At 39.7% G+C, this 15123-nt stretch overlaps 2 protein-coding genes across 2 annotated transcripts; both read right to left on the minus strand.

Annotated features, from left to right (window-relative positions):
• Nucleotides 1–4299, minus strand: LOC113206122 (protein ILRUN). The gene is made up of 6 exons (XM_026422048.2): nt 3946–4299; nt 2858–2971; nt 2634–2735; nt 2419–2546; nt 2165–2322; nt 1–2038 (listed from the first exon to the last, which is right to left on the minus strand). The coding sequence occupies exons 1-6, from the start codon at nt 4098–4100 to the stop codon at nt 1991–1993; spliced, it is 705 nt and encodes a 234-aa protein (XP_026277833.1). The 5' UTR covers nt 4101–4299; the 3' UTR covers nt 1–1990.
• Nucleotides 4300–5339: 1040 nt separating this feature from the next.
• LOC113206114 (branched-chain-amino-acid aminotransferase, cytosolic) lies at nt 5340–11605 on the minus strand. Its single transcript, XM_026422040.2, has 8 exons — nt 11265–11605; nt 10148–10282; nt 9468–9677; nt 9153–9383; nt 8084–8272; nt 7892–8006; nt 7652–7806; nt 5340–7568 (listed from the first exon to the last, which is right to left on the minus strand). Exons 1-8 carry the CDS (start codon nt 11304–11306, stop codon nt 7380–7382), a joined length of 1266 nt encoding a protein of 421 aa, XP_026277825.1. The 5' UTR covers nt 11307–11605; the 3' UTR covers nt 5340–7379.
• Nucleotides 11606–15123: the final 3518 nt, after the last annotated feature.

Genomic DNA, 15123 nt, shown 5'->3' on the forward strand with positions numbered 1-15123 from the left:
CTCTAATATATAGATAGATTTATGTCTGTATAGATATATTACATCAATTTTTAAAAAACAGAATTGAAAACATTTCATCAATGTCTATTAAAATTTAACACAGGTAAAACAAAAGATACATTAATAAAATTCAAAACCTAGAAAATGCTGAACTTCTTACAGAAATATTAAAAGCAGTAGAAAATAACTACTGTAAGTGGGCAGAACTTTCAGCCATTAGCTTAGACTGGAAAATGGAACAGGAAGAACAAATGCCTTTCAGACGACCCTTTACGACTATGTTGAAGTGAGGAATTTAGGTATAGCCCTAAAAGAAAGGGCTTTTCTGAAGGGGAAAAAAACACACGACAAAATATTTCTCATAATGAAAGTAAGTGATGGATCCTGTTTGCAGAAACTTAAAAGCTTTGAAGGATTCAGTAAAACTTAATTCAAGTATTGTTTCAAAAGACAGTAGAAAGTCAATTTTTAGACTTGTTTCCTGTTAGTTACATGTTGAAATTTTCCTTAAGATACGTAGTAAACAGACATTTCACAATTTATGTTGAGAAGGAAGAGATTTACACTGAATCACATCATAAATAACTAAATATAGTTATGTACACAACACCAAGACATTACATTACACTTGAAACATTTCTGGAAGTTGGAGACTTCTAATTTCAATCAAACAATTGATGAAAGAAGAAAAGTAACATCACAGCCTAGTTTATGTTTTCTGAAAGATTCATTGGCATGAAGGGGTCAAGCACAAAGCGCAATCTCAAAGAGGTTAGTTATGTGGATTTTAAAAATGAAGACTATGCAGACCAACTTACATTAAAACACACAAAATTGAGCCTTCTGCCCCATTGACTGTATCACAGTAAAACATACTGCAAAACTAACAAGGGGTGTTTGAAATAGAGACAAGAACAGAACAGCTCTAAGGCAAAATAACATAGGCCTTTGACAGTTATAATGTATTTGAAGCATCCAAGGTCTAAGAAATTTGTAATGCAAATTCTTCAACACATTGGAACTATCAACCACAGCGTTGGAGACAAAGAGTACAATCTGCAAACTCATTTTAAAGAGTTGTTTGTTTAATTTAACTAAAACTGGCATTTTAACTTCAATTTTTTTTTTTGTAAACCTAATTTTATGATTGGCTTGTCAAACAAGTTAACATTATTCACATTATAAAACAATATTGATAATAAATAAATGTGCAGGCCTTCTGGTTTTTGCTCTTTTTTTTTTATTAAATTATGATGTAAGGCACTTGGAAATCCTTTAATACATGTAAACAGTTGAAACTTTAGGCAAAAGAAGGAAGAGATTTACACTGAATCACATCATAAGAAATGAGTAATTTTTCAAACCAAGCCTTCACATTTTCACAGCTACTAATGTTACACACCGACATCTAAGTCTAAAAGTTATGTATATATTTGTGACATACCTCCTTTAATATCCTCATGACAAATCTAACAGGACACTTTCTGCAACAGGACATACAAGACCAACACACCTAGAAAAATACAAGTTTCAAGCAATGTTGTTGCTTTGTAATTTTTGACATGAGCATCAAACAAGACATGCAAGTTAAGTCAAAGAAGGAAAATTATGATCTTTCAAAATCAGTTTCTTAATGCACCATAAGATGGTAAGAACAAATGTATGAGCAATAAACCAACTACCGTTTTTTAACCAAAATGCAGGAATGCAGGCAGAAAGTTTTGGTGAAGTAAATCAGAGCTCACTTTCATTCAAAATATACAAACTGATCCAATAAAATCATTCACAGACTCAGGCCAAAATTTTAAAGTAACAAAACAATTGTGACATTATGTGGACAACATCTAAATCTCTACAGATTGTTATGTTTTGTTTACATGTGTCTTTTCAAAAATCATATCCATCAGATAAAAAACTAAAAAAAATTACTTCAGTCATGAGAAGTGCCCATAGCCAAAATTTCATGAAAAAGTCTGTGCTTAACTCTCTCTCATTCTGGCTCATTTGGTCTCAAATCCATTGCTCCATCAACTTGGTCCTATAAAGATTTAAAAAAAAACACAAAAAAAACTTATTTTACTATTGTATATTAACATAACAGCACAAATATCAAATGGATTAGAAATGGGTCCTGATGACTTTCCACTGAAATATTCAATCTTACCTCAAAGACGTTATGACTAGAAGCAAGTCTTGTGAATGGGTTGAGCATGTGAGGCACATGTGGAGAAGGATTAGCACCCAAATCACTGAGATGTGAAAGTTGTTGGGTCAATGCCAAAGTACCCCCCTCCGCAACAGTAAGAATAACCCAAATAATATCTGAAAAACAAACCAAACCACATACCAAGTTAAAATAAGGAGAAATTGTTCATTAAATGAAGCAATCTAAAGTGAGAAAGTGAAATGATGTCCAACCTCCAAAGTAGGAGCCAGTAGGGGTCACCATTCTCCATTTGCTTTGGTAAATGCCAGGAGTAGGAGGACTTCTCATTTCAACACTAAGATCAGTAATGGCTCCTGCTTGAACAGGCTGTACAGGTACCCTGTTTAGATTAATTTCAAAAATTAAAACTCAGTGATCATGAAAATAAGTACAAACTGTAACATGAAATGAGTTTTGAACATCATACCTCTCAGCTTCACAAAGCTGTACACCACCGGTAAATTGCAGACAACAGCCATGCGGCCATTCTTCATCCCCATTATTTTGAACCCTCCATGTTTTAGTAAACCTGAAAGTGAGTGCAAAAATTTGTTAATACTAAACTAACAGTTAAACAACAATCCTTCAGAAATTTTTGAAACACAAGGGTATCAAAGCATCGAAACAGATTTCCCACAATGATATACTTACTGAGTATCAGGTGGCACACTTTCACCTTCACCTATTGTAACATCTTTCACAAGAACCATTGAAAAGGTAGGGGCTTGGCAATCAAAATAAGAGCAAATTGCAGCTTGTAGATTCCTGAAAAAAATATTAGATCACTGAATCTCTCACTCATAATGAAATTATTAATGTCAAATTACATTACATAAGCATATAGAATAACTAGCAAGAGAGCTTATAATGTTAATGAATCATCTACGAGGACTTGAGAAATACACAGAAGTTACATTGACTAATATGCCTGTTAAAATGGAGATAGTCGAACAGCAACTGAAATGTATACATGTCATGGTCAGATCAAGGTACCCAGCTAAACCTAGGATTACAGTCAAAACTCGTTAGTACGACCCCCAGATTCCCAGATACAATGATTTCCCGTTATAACGATTTTTTCCGCCGTCCCATGACATTAGTTTGCTTGTTAATGCTATCGGATACAACGATTTCCCCGTTATAACGTTTTTGGGCCGCGGTCCCAGTGGGGTCGAACTAACAGAAATTGACTGTAGCTTGCTAAAGATAGGATTGACAAGACCAATTTGGTAATCCTAGTCACTGTAACTACTCGCTGTTCCTAAGTTCAGTCACTTAGGTATAGCTGGCACTTTGGTTAAATGAAGAAATACCAGCTAAACATAAGTTCAGCCGACAGTCTAGACCATAACATACATACACTAAGTGTGTACTATTGTGTCTTTTAACAACTATGCATTGGATATTTCAACACATTCAAACAGAGTTGTAGACGATACAACTTAATTCTGTTGTGAAAGTCTGATACGAGAAACAAGTCAGTCCCCTATGTAAATTGATTATATCATCTACTCTTCATTGCAAAAACTGCTGTTTAGAAATGATAAGCAGACATTTAATGCAGTTTTTATAGCTAACAAGCTGAAGTGGGAGAACAATAGAATGCAATGGTGCAGAGGTCCCTTAAAGAGATGATTAATAAGGTAATAAGGTAGTCAGGGTAGGATAGAGGATCCCAACCTGAAAATGACACAGCAGAGACAAAGGTTTACGACAATAATAAACATATGCCAACGTACCAATTGTTCATATCAAGGAAAAATGCAGCAGTGGATGAGTTCAAATGATGTCCCACAAGTTTTTGCAATTGCCTTACTAGGTCATCTTTGTCTGTAGTCCCCATACAGCTGAACTGCTGCAGCAAAGTCTGGTCTATATCGTTGTCAACCTCCATGTTTCACAAATTCATTCACGAGCCAGAAAAGATTAGAGATCAGCGTTGCATGGAAAACACGAACAAGTTCCAACAAGTCTGCACCATGTACGGGGATTTAGAACAAATCTTGCATTTTCACTACAATAATTTCCAACGTTGTTTTGTTACTGTCAGATGTTCTCACAGGTCGGGACGGGAGCAGGGTTGCCAAGAGATTAGTGAGTGAGCTTGGGCCCGAACCGAGCCGAGCGCCGAGCCGAGTGCGCGCGGGCCCGATTTCACCCGGGATTTTTCAAAATCACTCGCCAGTCGCGTGGGATTTTCGTGGAATTCTGGCTTGTCTGAAGGTGTCTGGTCACAAATTATTTGCATTGAGTTTTTAAATTACAATAAGATCGTGTCCTACATCGGATTTTCACACATTTACCTCCAAAACAGGCAAAATAGGCCAAAAACCATCAAAAATCACCCGTATACTTGGAAATCACCCATGTAGCCCGGTAAATCATCCGGGACGCACTTGGATCTTTACAGTGCGCCTGATAATAATTTCAATAATTACCCGACGGGCGCACGGGCGCAAAATCATGCGGTCTGGCAACCCTGTCGGGAAGGAAACTCCCGTTCAACCGCCCCCCCCCTCCCCCCACTTCATTCCCGAGTTCTCGCTTAGTCATTTGATGATAACCAATCACAGAAGGTAGCATCCATGAGGGCGATCGGAGAGCTCCCTGAGAACGCTCCACTTCCGTTCTCCCACTACCCCCCTCACCCTGTTTCAGTCGATTTAGAAGGCGCTTCCGATTGTTTTCGGGGAGCTCTCCGATCGCCCTCCATGCTCTCCGCACGACGTCGAGCCTCACATCTCTGGTATGATTCGCCCTCTCACGGCCATTCTGCTGAGTTACGAATGAACGCCCCGAAGGTAGGCAGCCCATTCGACGCTTAAGAGGTTTTAGATAGGTTCAGATCGTTGAAGTCCGCGGTACGAATACTCAGTATCAGTTCCCCTACTATAGTCATTTCGCTTTCCCCCAGCAGCCGTGCATTAAAATGCAGCAAAATAACATGGTCAATTACGCAACAGCAGGCAACGTAAATCACAAGTGGATTAGTTAGTGGTGGTATATTAAAAGATCTCAAAGTTTAGTCAACGGGAGAACTAAGCATGTTTAGCAGGATTCTGTGATCCGTTGATAGCCAAATTTATTCAGGGTAGAGGGTTTTGCCCAAAGGGCAATGAGGTAAAGCTTGTAATTGTCTTTTGATAACAGGAGTAATATATGAAATTTATTTCATATTAAAAATCATTGAATTTATAAAAGCCCATGCAACTTACACACTTCAGGTATGCTGGTTTATAGTCTCAAAGTATCATATGACAAATACTGAAATTAAATGATAAAAAATAAAATTCTATAATAGTGTTACTGCGCCAGCAAGGTATGTTCAAAATTGATAAAAAGGTACTTAACTGTACAAAAAATCAGGACTGTTATATCTCTTTGAGCAAAGTCATCTGTAACACTTTTTATCTTGCCAAATCTGACATAAAAGAAGAAACACTTATGCTATGCTTTTCAGACGTTTTACATAAGCGGCACAAAATCAGCACAGTATCGCAAAACACTGGGTAAACAATTACCTAATCCAAGAGATTCATACCCACGTAAACAATTGTTTTCATTCATCATTAGTAACTAATTTCATTTGCACAACAAAATTCTCTACCAACAAAATTGAACAAATATTTTTAACAGCAAAAGCTCAGTAATAATTATACGCTCATTGCTCTGATTCAATTTTCATTACTCTGGTCCTGTTGGGATATGAAGCAATTCCCTACAACAATAACAAAACAGCATGTTTCATCAACATCCAATTGTGAACATGGTCATCAATAAAATCTTCCTAAAATGCCCAAACATCCAAGTTTCATGGCAAAACCCCCAAAACTACATAGAGCTTTCATTAAAAATCACAGATTATTCATTCAGTAACTTCTACTCACAAGCAGCTAGTGCGATTTCAATAAATAACTGGTGCTTAACAAAAAATTACTGCATTTGTGGTATAGCACACAGAATTAAAACATAACAAAAGATAAGTTAAAATTAGTTAGAAACATCGAGTATTATTTAAGATCTAGAACCCCTTTGAGGAACTTTGAAAGATGATATGCATAGTAAAAACTATGTTTGGACAGAAAAATTAAACTTAAAAGTAGGTAAAGACTAAGCTCAATTTGTAGAAACTCACTGTAAGAACTTACCAACACAAACAAAAATTAATTTTACATGAGGTTCAGAGTCAGAAAAAGATTATTTAGAAAAGTGAAAGTCACAGGGCTACAATAACTTCAATATACTCAAATAACGAGTAAAATCAAAAAGCAAGTTTGAAATATAATCGTAAATACATAAATTACTAAGCCACTGTTCACATCAGAGCAAAAAAAAGTTCTTTACAGCATCATAAATTATACTTATAAATTAGATGTTATGAAATTAGATGAGGAATGACCTATAATGACATTAACTTATACTATAAATGGTAATATTTGCATCATATAACATTTGGTCCAATATAAAATTTAAGGGTGCACCCACAATATACTTAATACAGTAGCAATGTGCATTCAATTTATGATATAACCGAATCAAATGTTAAAAACATAGTTTTTTAAACAATTTTTAAAATGTTTTGCTTTTACTATTATTCAGAACTGGGGGTAAAACAATCACAGCCAAAACACTGCCAATTGTGGCAAAGGCACCTACAATGACTATCACTTCACTTAAATAGCAGATCTCTACCATTATAAAATTTGACCAAGTAAAAAATGGTAGAGTGGCACATAAAAGCTGAAAATATTGCCTATGGGCCTTGACTGCTATTCAATATGGCCAAGTCACATATTGCCCATGTTTTTTGTACTAGCAGGTGTTGCTAACAGAAATAATCATCCTACTGAAAAATAAGAAATATTTCCTTTATCATGCCCTAGATATAGAATATTTTCTAAAGTCACAACCAATTACAACTTAAACGAAAAAAAAATATCATAATACCTAGGCAGTCAAGTTTTAAGTATTGCCCATGATAGTTGGCTGATTTCAAACAAGAAGATAAAAAGATACCTAAACTGAGGGGAAATAATGAGCAGTTCACAAATTTCGCTCCTACAGTGCGGACATGTATGACAGTCCATCATGTTGATATGAAGCAAATATTTAACTCAAATATTTGAAGGCAGTGAGGAGACTAAAGCTTGCTGGCTGCATTAGTCCAGGATGATTAATCAATTGGTACAGCCCATGGGTGCTCAACTCGTCCATACTGAATAGAGGTCAAAGCCCTCTCCAACCTTCGGTAAAGTGGATTTTCTTGACTTCCCGTTGGAATTTTAATAGTCATATCCTTGTAGTGAATTGAAGCCACAGGGCTAACAATGCATGCGGTGCCAGCACCAAACATCTCCACAAGCTGTCAGTACACAGAACAACAAACAATTTATAAATATCCATATCAAAATCAGCATCCAAAAGAGGCAATAAATTTATACTTACTCTATTTTCGTTCATTGAATGAATCATTTCACCCATGGTTATCTTACGTTCTGACACTTTAAACTCATTCCATCCTCGAGTTAACTCCAAGATAGACATGCGAGTTACGCCTGGTAGAATTAAACCATCAAGGTTTGGCGTAACAAGTTCAAGTTCTGCAAGTAAAATTAAGATTAGATTTAATGCTATCTTTGTGAATTTCTAGATTTAAAGATGTATATATATTTTAAGAGATCCAACCTCCTTCATCATTTATTAGAAGTACAAAAATGTTCATGGTGCCAACTTCTGTGAGTTGCTCCTCTGGTCCATACAGCCACAAGACTTGTTGATAGCCTCGAAGATTAGCTTCATGCTATTAAATATAGTTTTTAAATGAAAAGACAGTCATAATTTAGGGAGCAAAGGTCCAAAACTAAAGCAAAATTCTACCTGAACATGAATGGTTGGGGCATAATTAGAACCCATTTTTCTGTCACCACATCCTCCAGGGAATGCCCTTGTGTATTGAGGATCAGCCATCAATGAAACTGGTTGGAATCCGGAGGAAAAGTAAGCTCCCACAGGCGACAGAATAGCGTAAAGGAGAGCAGATTCTAGGCAAGCAACACCCAAGGATGGCTGGAAAAATTAGAAAAAGAAATGAGTCAGCATTATTAGATTTTAATAAAAGAAGCTGCCTGGACTATGGGACTAACTATCTGGCAGAGACAAATTCATAAGGCTCTACTTCTCCAATCAAATTGTGCTGAACCGTACATGATAAGAGAGGAATCTGAAAAGACACACCCTCTTTAGACAACAAAGCGAAAGAGCTTATCAGTTATTTTCTCTTCATGTGATAAGTTTCTGAGTTCTTTTAACATGGAAGAGGGACATAATTACTTCTTTTATGTTAATGGAGGTGAGATTAGCTTAAATTTAGGCAAGTTTTCTTGAAAATAACATCTGCCCTAATTTAGAATGTATCAACAAAGTTTTGTCAGTTAAATAAAAATATAGTTTCCTATCATTTTACTGCAATTGAATTATATGATTACGATAGATAGAAATATGTACAAATAAAAACCTACAGTAGTTAGACTTGAAATACAACAATGATTCAGAAAGCTCCTACTAGTTTAAATTTGTCAGAGTCACCCAATGCCCTTACATATTCATGAGATAACCACAAAGGGACTTCTTTCTTCCATCAACTCCCACACATGCCAGAAAGAGGACAGAGGGTAGAGTAAAGGGGAATGAGTAGAAGAGGAAGCAAAGAAAGAGGGATCAAGCAAAAGATAGAGAAACAAGGAAAAAAGGAAAGAAAAAGAAGCATGGTGAGAAGAAACTGGCCATTCAACTATTGTAAAGTACGAAAACAAGGAGGGTTTTTACAGCATGAAATGAGTTTAGTTGGTATGCAAAGAGAAGAAATACAATAGATTTTTTTGGTTATTTTAGTATTACACAAATAAGGATGAACATTATCATGGTTAAAGTTCAAGACAAAACTTACATCAATTCCAATTAAAGTTGGACGGATGTAGAGACTTGATGATTCTGAGTGTGGAACCCATTCTTGATCAATGCTAACAAGACGACTTAAGCATTTAATTAGTTCTTCGCCACTAAAGGTAGGCAATCCTGAACGTACTGCAGATCGGTTCATCCGTTCCATATTCTTTTCAGGTCTAAATAAACGTATCCTGCCATCAACACCACGGTATGCTTTCATCCCTTCAAACAGCTAAATAAACAGACACAATTCATGAAAATGAGTAACTTCAAATCAAAAGAAATGTAATGATGTGATAAAATGATCTCTTGCTACCTCTACAGCATAGTGTAAAACTTTGGCAGCTGGGTGCAGGACAAGGTTCTCAAATGGTGTAATAACTGGTTTTTGCCAGCCTCCTAGGCGCTGGTGATATTCAATCTTTAACATATGGTCAGTAAATAATTTTCCAAATTGAAGCCCTGCAGCATCAGGTTTTGGCTGCAGTTGGTGAGGCTCAGCCAAACGTACTGTGGTATCCGAATACTGCATAAAAAGGACAAAAAAAATGGGTAAAAATAAAAGCAAAAAAAAATATAAAAAAGTAAAATGTAAAGAAAATAAATGGAAAGAAAAGATAAGCAAGCAGCAACTAAGGTTAAAGAATAGAAAATGTAAAATAGGACTCTTCTGCAAGAATCTTGAATCATCCAGCTGAATAAAGACAAATTGAAAGTTTAAGATTAATCATAATGCTTATTTCTTTCAAAAGAAAACACAGCACAATACCCTAAGGAGATAAAAAAAGACCTCTTTATCATTTATCAGCTTTGAGAGCAAAGAAGCAATTGTGTTGCAATGCTATTTGTTAGGAAATACCATGTGACAACAGTCTGTGACATCATCAGATTATGAATTGTGCCAGTAAACAAAAAATTAGACATGAGACTATAATATTTTTGAAAGACTTCACCAATACAAAGTTCGTTTTAATTACGATTTTCTGTTTATCTTACCTTGAATGTGTGCATGGGCTGAAGGTTCTCTTGAGCATTTGCACAAGCAGACAAGGATGCTGCAGTGGCAGTTGCAGCTGCTACAGACTGCCATTTTTTCTCTTCTGAATGGACACAACGTAGTTGAGTTCCAAACTGTAATTAATAGAGCAATAAGTTAAAACTTTAGAGACAAAACTGAAAAATGTGTGGCACATGTTCCAGTTTACAAGGGGCTATAATTTCTACATATGATAGCAAGAACTATCGGCGTTAACTCCCTATTTGTCCTACTGACACTGTTATGTATTTTTTTTTTTTAAGTGCTGTGGTAACTTTCAGGAATCTCTCTGTTCTCTGATCACCCTGTGAGTATCTCAATACCTACAGGAATTTCTACTTCAGAGTCTACAAGTCTACATATTAGTCATTATCTGCTGAAGCAATCTACTGATAAAAAGAATGTCAGTAAGGAATTTCTATATTTAAAGAAATTATTGAGATGATCGATTGATTAGAGAACTGACAATTTTCCTAAAACAATTAAAGCAATAAAACACAAAATGATGTGTACCTCATAGAATTAGGAAATTGCACACAAGAAAATTTGCAAATGGGAGAAAAAAGTTAAACAATTTCTTTAAAAGTGAAATTAATATCTTTTAAGAGAGAGAGAGCGAGAGAGAGCAGTTCTCAGTTGTTTTCGGTCTCCTCAAAAGTCAGCCGGTGAGAGCAATCATCTTTTAAAGTTACACAGGAGCAGTGCTGTCAGGACTGTACATACAGTACAGTGAAAAAATAAATCTAGAGCGGCATTTAGACTTGTGAGGCCATCCACTTCAAAGAAGCACTTCATTGCAACAGTTGTTTGTGAAAAACTTCCGTTTAGCTAAACTATGTATACATTACTTTTTCTTTAAACGGAAAGTTGTGTCGCTTCAAGCTCCTAGGATATAATAAATCCACAAAAAATATATATCCACTGGTTAAGCAGGGGTGCCAGTAAAGACACATGACTAGCGGAGGTTAGAATTAGATCATCACTAGGCAGTTCTAAACGGGCGGCAGAATAAAGAATAGCACCACGGAAACGCGTCTCATACATTACAAACGAGGAAATACATAAGTAGGGCCTCACCTTAGGTCGCAAAACCAGTTGACGCAATCCCGATCGAACCATGTCGAGCAGCAAACATGTGTTGTTGTCTCCAGAACGAGGTGGTCTCCGACACCACTAAGCACAATTTCACAAAGCGCAACTTTTAAATCCTCATGTTGCCCCACAGAAAAAAAATAGAGGGTGGTTGTAGGAAACGATTCTGCTCCAAACAAATGTGCACGAGAGTATGACGATGTACAACAACGAACAATCGCGAAGAAACTGAGTCGGCCGGTCGAGACTCCGCTTGTCGCCGGTGTTTATGTTGTGTTGAGACGGGTGTGTTCGGAAAGCAACTGACTCTCGCCCGCGGCTCAGGGTTCGGCTGGTTCGGCTCGGCGGGATCCTCAAGATTACGCGCGGCAGGGTCGAGCGAAGGAGGGGGGGGGGGGCATGCGCCCGGGAAAGGCAGAGTTTTGTGCCTCTAGTTTAAATTCAGGGGCAGAGTGATAAAAAGAGGACGAAAAGAGTTTGTTCGTGTGCGGGCGGGTGTTTCGGGATTAATGACGGGCACCAATCACAAACCTGATTTGCTAAAACGCCGTTCGAAACGGGTTGTTTTGCGAACCTGGCGAGCATGACGGAAGGGGAGGGGGAGACATTAAAACGACGCGAAAAAGTGCGAATCCTGCCGAGTGATAGATATGGCAGCGAGGGGATTCGAAACTTGGCGCTCGCGGGGAGCGGGGAATGGCGAATAGCCCGCGAGTCCGTCCGTGGGCGGGTTGCACGGTGCAGTACCGACTGACGTACTTTGATTGACGTGTGCCTAATGTATGGAGGAGGAGAAAGGAAGGGGAGTTGTACGTGCGCGTCTGTTGGGCGTGTTTGCTCGATCCCCGACTGCGGGGGAGGGGGAGGGGTGGCACTAACGTAACGTTGCATTCGACTTTGGAAAATTTGGAAGCCGACACGGCGGATGGGTCAAAGTGCAAGAAGCAGGTGCAAACGAATGCGCGTGGGGGATGGGGGGGGGGGCATGGTCATTCCCTTGGACCACTCTCATCTGTGTGTGATGATGGGGTGTATCTCCGCCCGAGAGTCGGCAGAAAGGATATGATTATTTTTGGGGGGGTCGATTTGTTCGGTCCCACAAGAAAAATTGAACTTTTTCAGCACGTGGCCCCTCCCGCCTTCCCCGCCGACAAGCAACAAGCAGCTCTATGGGATGCCAAAATCGAACAGACCATCACCGCCGAATGCTGTAACTTCTGCGTCGGATTACACCGCCCGCCCCGCCGCGTTGGTGTCTCCCCATCTCTCTCTGTCTCTGTCTGTCTCAGTGTCTCTCTCTCTCTCTCTCCCTCTCTCTCCCGGTTCGTCATCATATTCTTGTTTTGATTGCGCCCCACGCCCTGCTGACCCCCTCGTAGAGCCATTGCCAAGGCTCAGCGCCGAGTCTCCCTATAGCGCGCGGCCCAGGGCGGGAGTGATGCCCACCACTGCTGAGCCTGCTGAGCCTCTGCCGATATATCGGCAGAGATGCACTGCCAAAAAGTCACCCGTATATTATATTTTTGCGGAGAGACGTACACGGAACGCCCCGTTTCATTTGGTGACGAAGCCGTCCGGAATGCTGCTGGAAAAAAACTGAAATTGACGTGACAACGGACGTCGTGTCCGCAACTTTCCTGAAGGGCAGGCCGTTCGCCCACAATTACTACCCGACGACGCAACACTCAGATGTCGTCTCAAAGTGCCCATAGCGACCATAGCGACGAGCACTTGCAAGTATTTAACGCGGTGTCGCACACACTGTAAGTCTGGGGTTGCGTGGTGCTAAGTAGGTGGGCGACTTAAGTCGCCTGACCCAGTAATTTAGGCACGCTCTGCGGGTCCCCCTCCCCCTTTTTCTCCCCAATCCAGTGTCAGTCCGAGTTCACGTGCACGGCGGCGAAAACGCTTTGCCACGCACAGCCGGCGACGGTTCATTGCATCCCGAGGGCCCCTCGTTTTGACCATCATTTTCAGGTGAATGACTCGGTTTTACCATTGCGAAGCACCCATCGGCCTCCCGCGGCGCCAGCTCCCGCTCCCGCTCCCGCGTGTCGCCGAGCGAGACGCGCGTCATCCCACCGCAGCAGCACCTCTCCGTCAGCTTCACGCACTATCAACCGAAAATCACGCCCAAGTTATGTAATTATGAGATAACGACTCGAGTGAAGAAAAGGGCAACGGCAAGAAGAGAAAGGGGTGGCGGGGCCGGGGCGGGGCAATGTGTCGGTTGGACGATGGACAAAGTAGTGGGATGGTGACGTCAGTGCTCGAAATCGATTGCTAATGATCACGTTCTCACAGAACGCTAGTTCCGAAAGAATGCTTGGCCGCCGTTCTGGTGGGTCTTGGACCTTCAAGCCGACTGTGTGTGTGGCTCAGCACACACGCAGACTACCGAACTCTCAATACACACACCCTGACGCACACGTAACTGGGCACAAACTCGTACTGCACTGTAGTATATTTGCACATTAGTGTTGCCAGGGAAACTAATAATACATTGTAGTATTGTCAGGGAACTTTTTACAAATGACATCCTAAACTGAAAAACTAATTTGGGTTTCTAGCTAGTGTTTTCTACCCTCGAAATTATGTTAAATTATGGATCCCTAATTTGAAATTCGACGACAGTCAAAAGCCTGTGACCTTGGGCCGCGTTCTTCTCAGATAAACAAATTTGCAAGCGGTTCATTAAGCCAACACATCATCGAGCAGTTGACAGCCCCCACGCGCAACCGACGAGCGGTACTCGGCAAAAAAAGAAATTCGGCACAACAACGAAATAAATTATTTGTTTTAAGTGAAACAAAATCAGTTTTTGAAATAACATTTGAGTTTGTGGTGAAAAATTCCTGTCCTCCGTTTACACAGTAAAGTTCTTCCAAAATTTGTGTTTAGCCCGCCATTCTGCTCTGTGTGCATGAGTGCATAATAAGTAGATTTGTATCTTTTACTTGTGCAAAGTTTGACAGCAAAAATTTTTGCACAAGTTTATCTGTGTTAATTTGAACAAACAATGGTCTGCATTCATACCAGGTGGCTGATAAACCCCGCACACTTCTGTAGCTATGCTGTACCGCATTCCTACGTGCGGGCGGGTTGCCTACTCGCTCGACACTCTATAATCTTTTACGTTCCAAAGCTTCAAGTCCCGAAGGACAAAATTCTCTAAAGTTTTTGCTATGACACGCGGAGCACCTTGCCCGTCGGCTCGCTGGACCGACCCCCGAGCCAGTCCACTAAATTGTACCACGTGAAAACAAAGTCGATTGTTTAAGACAATCTATTTCTTCCGTTCCAGCCAATTAATTATATAGTTCGTCTTCTCAGAAAGCGCATGATGCCTCATTAACGACATGCCGTAGCAACCAGCCAGAGATTGATACACTTCTTATCGCGGAGCTTGATTGCAGCAATTGGCTTCTGGTAGGGCGCAGGCCAACAGTAGTGTGCCCAATGTATTAAATTGTATACACGGGGTGAGAGGTGAATAATACCAACTATTTTGTCCGCAAAAAGATAAGAACAGCCCGTGGACAGTCAGTTTACCAAAACTCGGCGTTTTGAGAGATGCATTTACGAAAATCATTTAAAATGAGCGTCCTGCCGAAATATAAATCGCAGCCCTGTCATATGTAGGCTCGTTTGAAGGAGAATTTCAGGACGAAGGACGAAGAAGATGGCGTCCTCGTAAAATATTTTCGTTCATGAGTAGAAAATTGCGGTTTGAAATCACCCAGTATTGCAGTTAAAACTGACATCTTGTGGCACACTTTGATTTCCAGGCTATTTGAGCCATATTCACTGGATTCTCACTCCATGAGGGGGTGTGATTTTTTGA

The sequence above is a fragment of the Frankliniella occidentalis genome, unplaced genomic scaffold, assembly GCF_000697945.3.
Source record: "Frankliniella occidentalis isolate FOCC.00 unplaced genomic scaffold, Focc_3.1 Scaffold20, whole genome shotgun sequence".
NCBI lineage: Eukaryota > Metazoa > Arthropoda > Insecta > Thysanoptera > Thripidae > Frankliniella > Frankliniella occidentalis.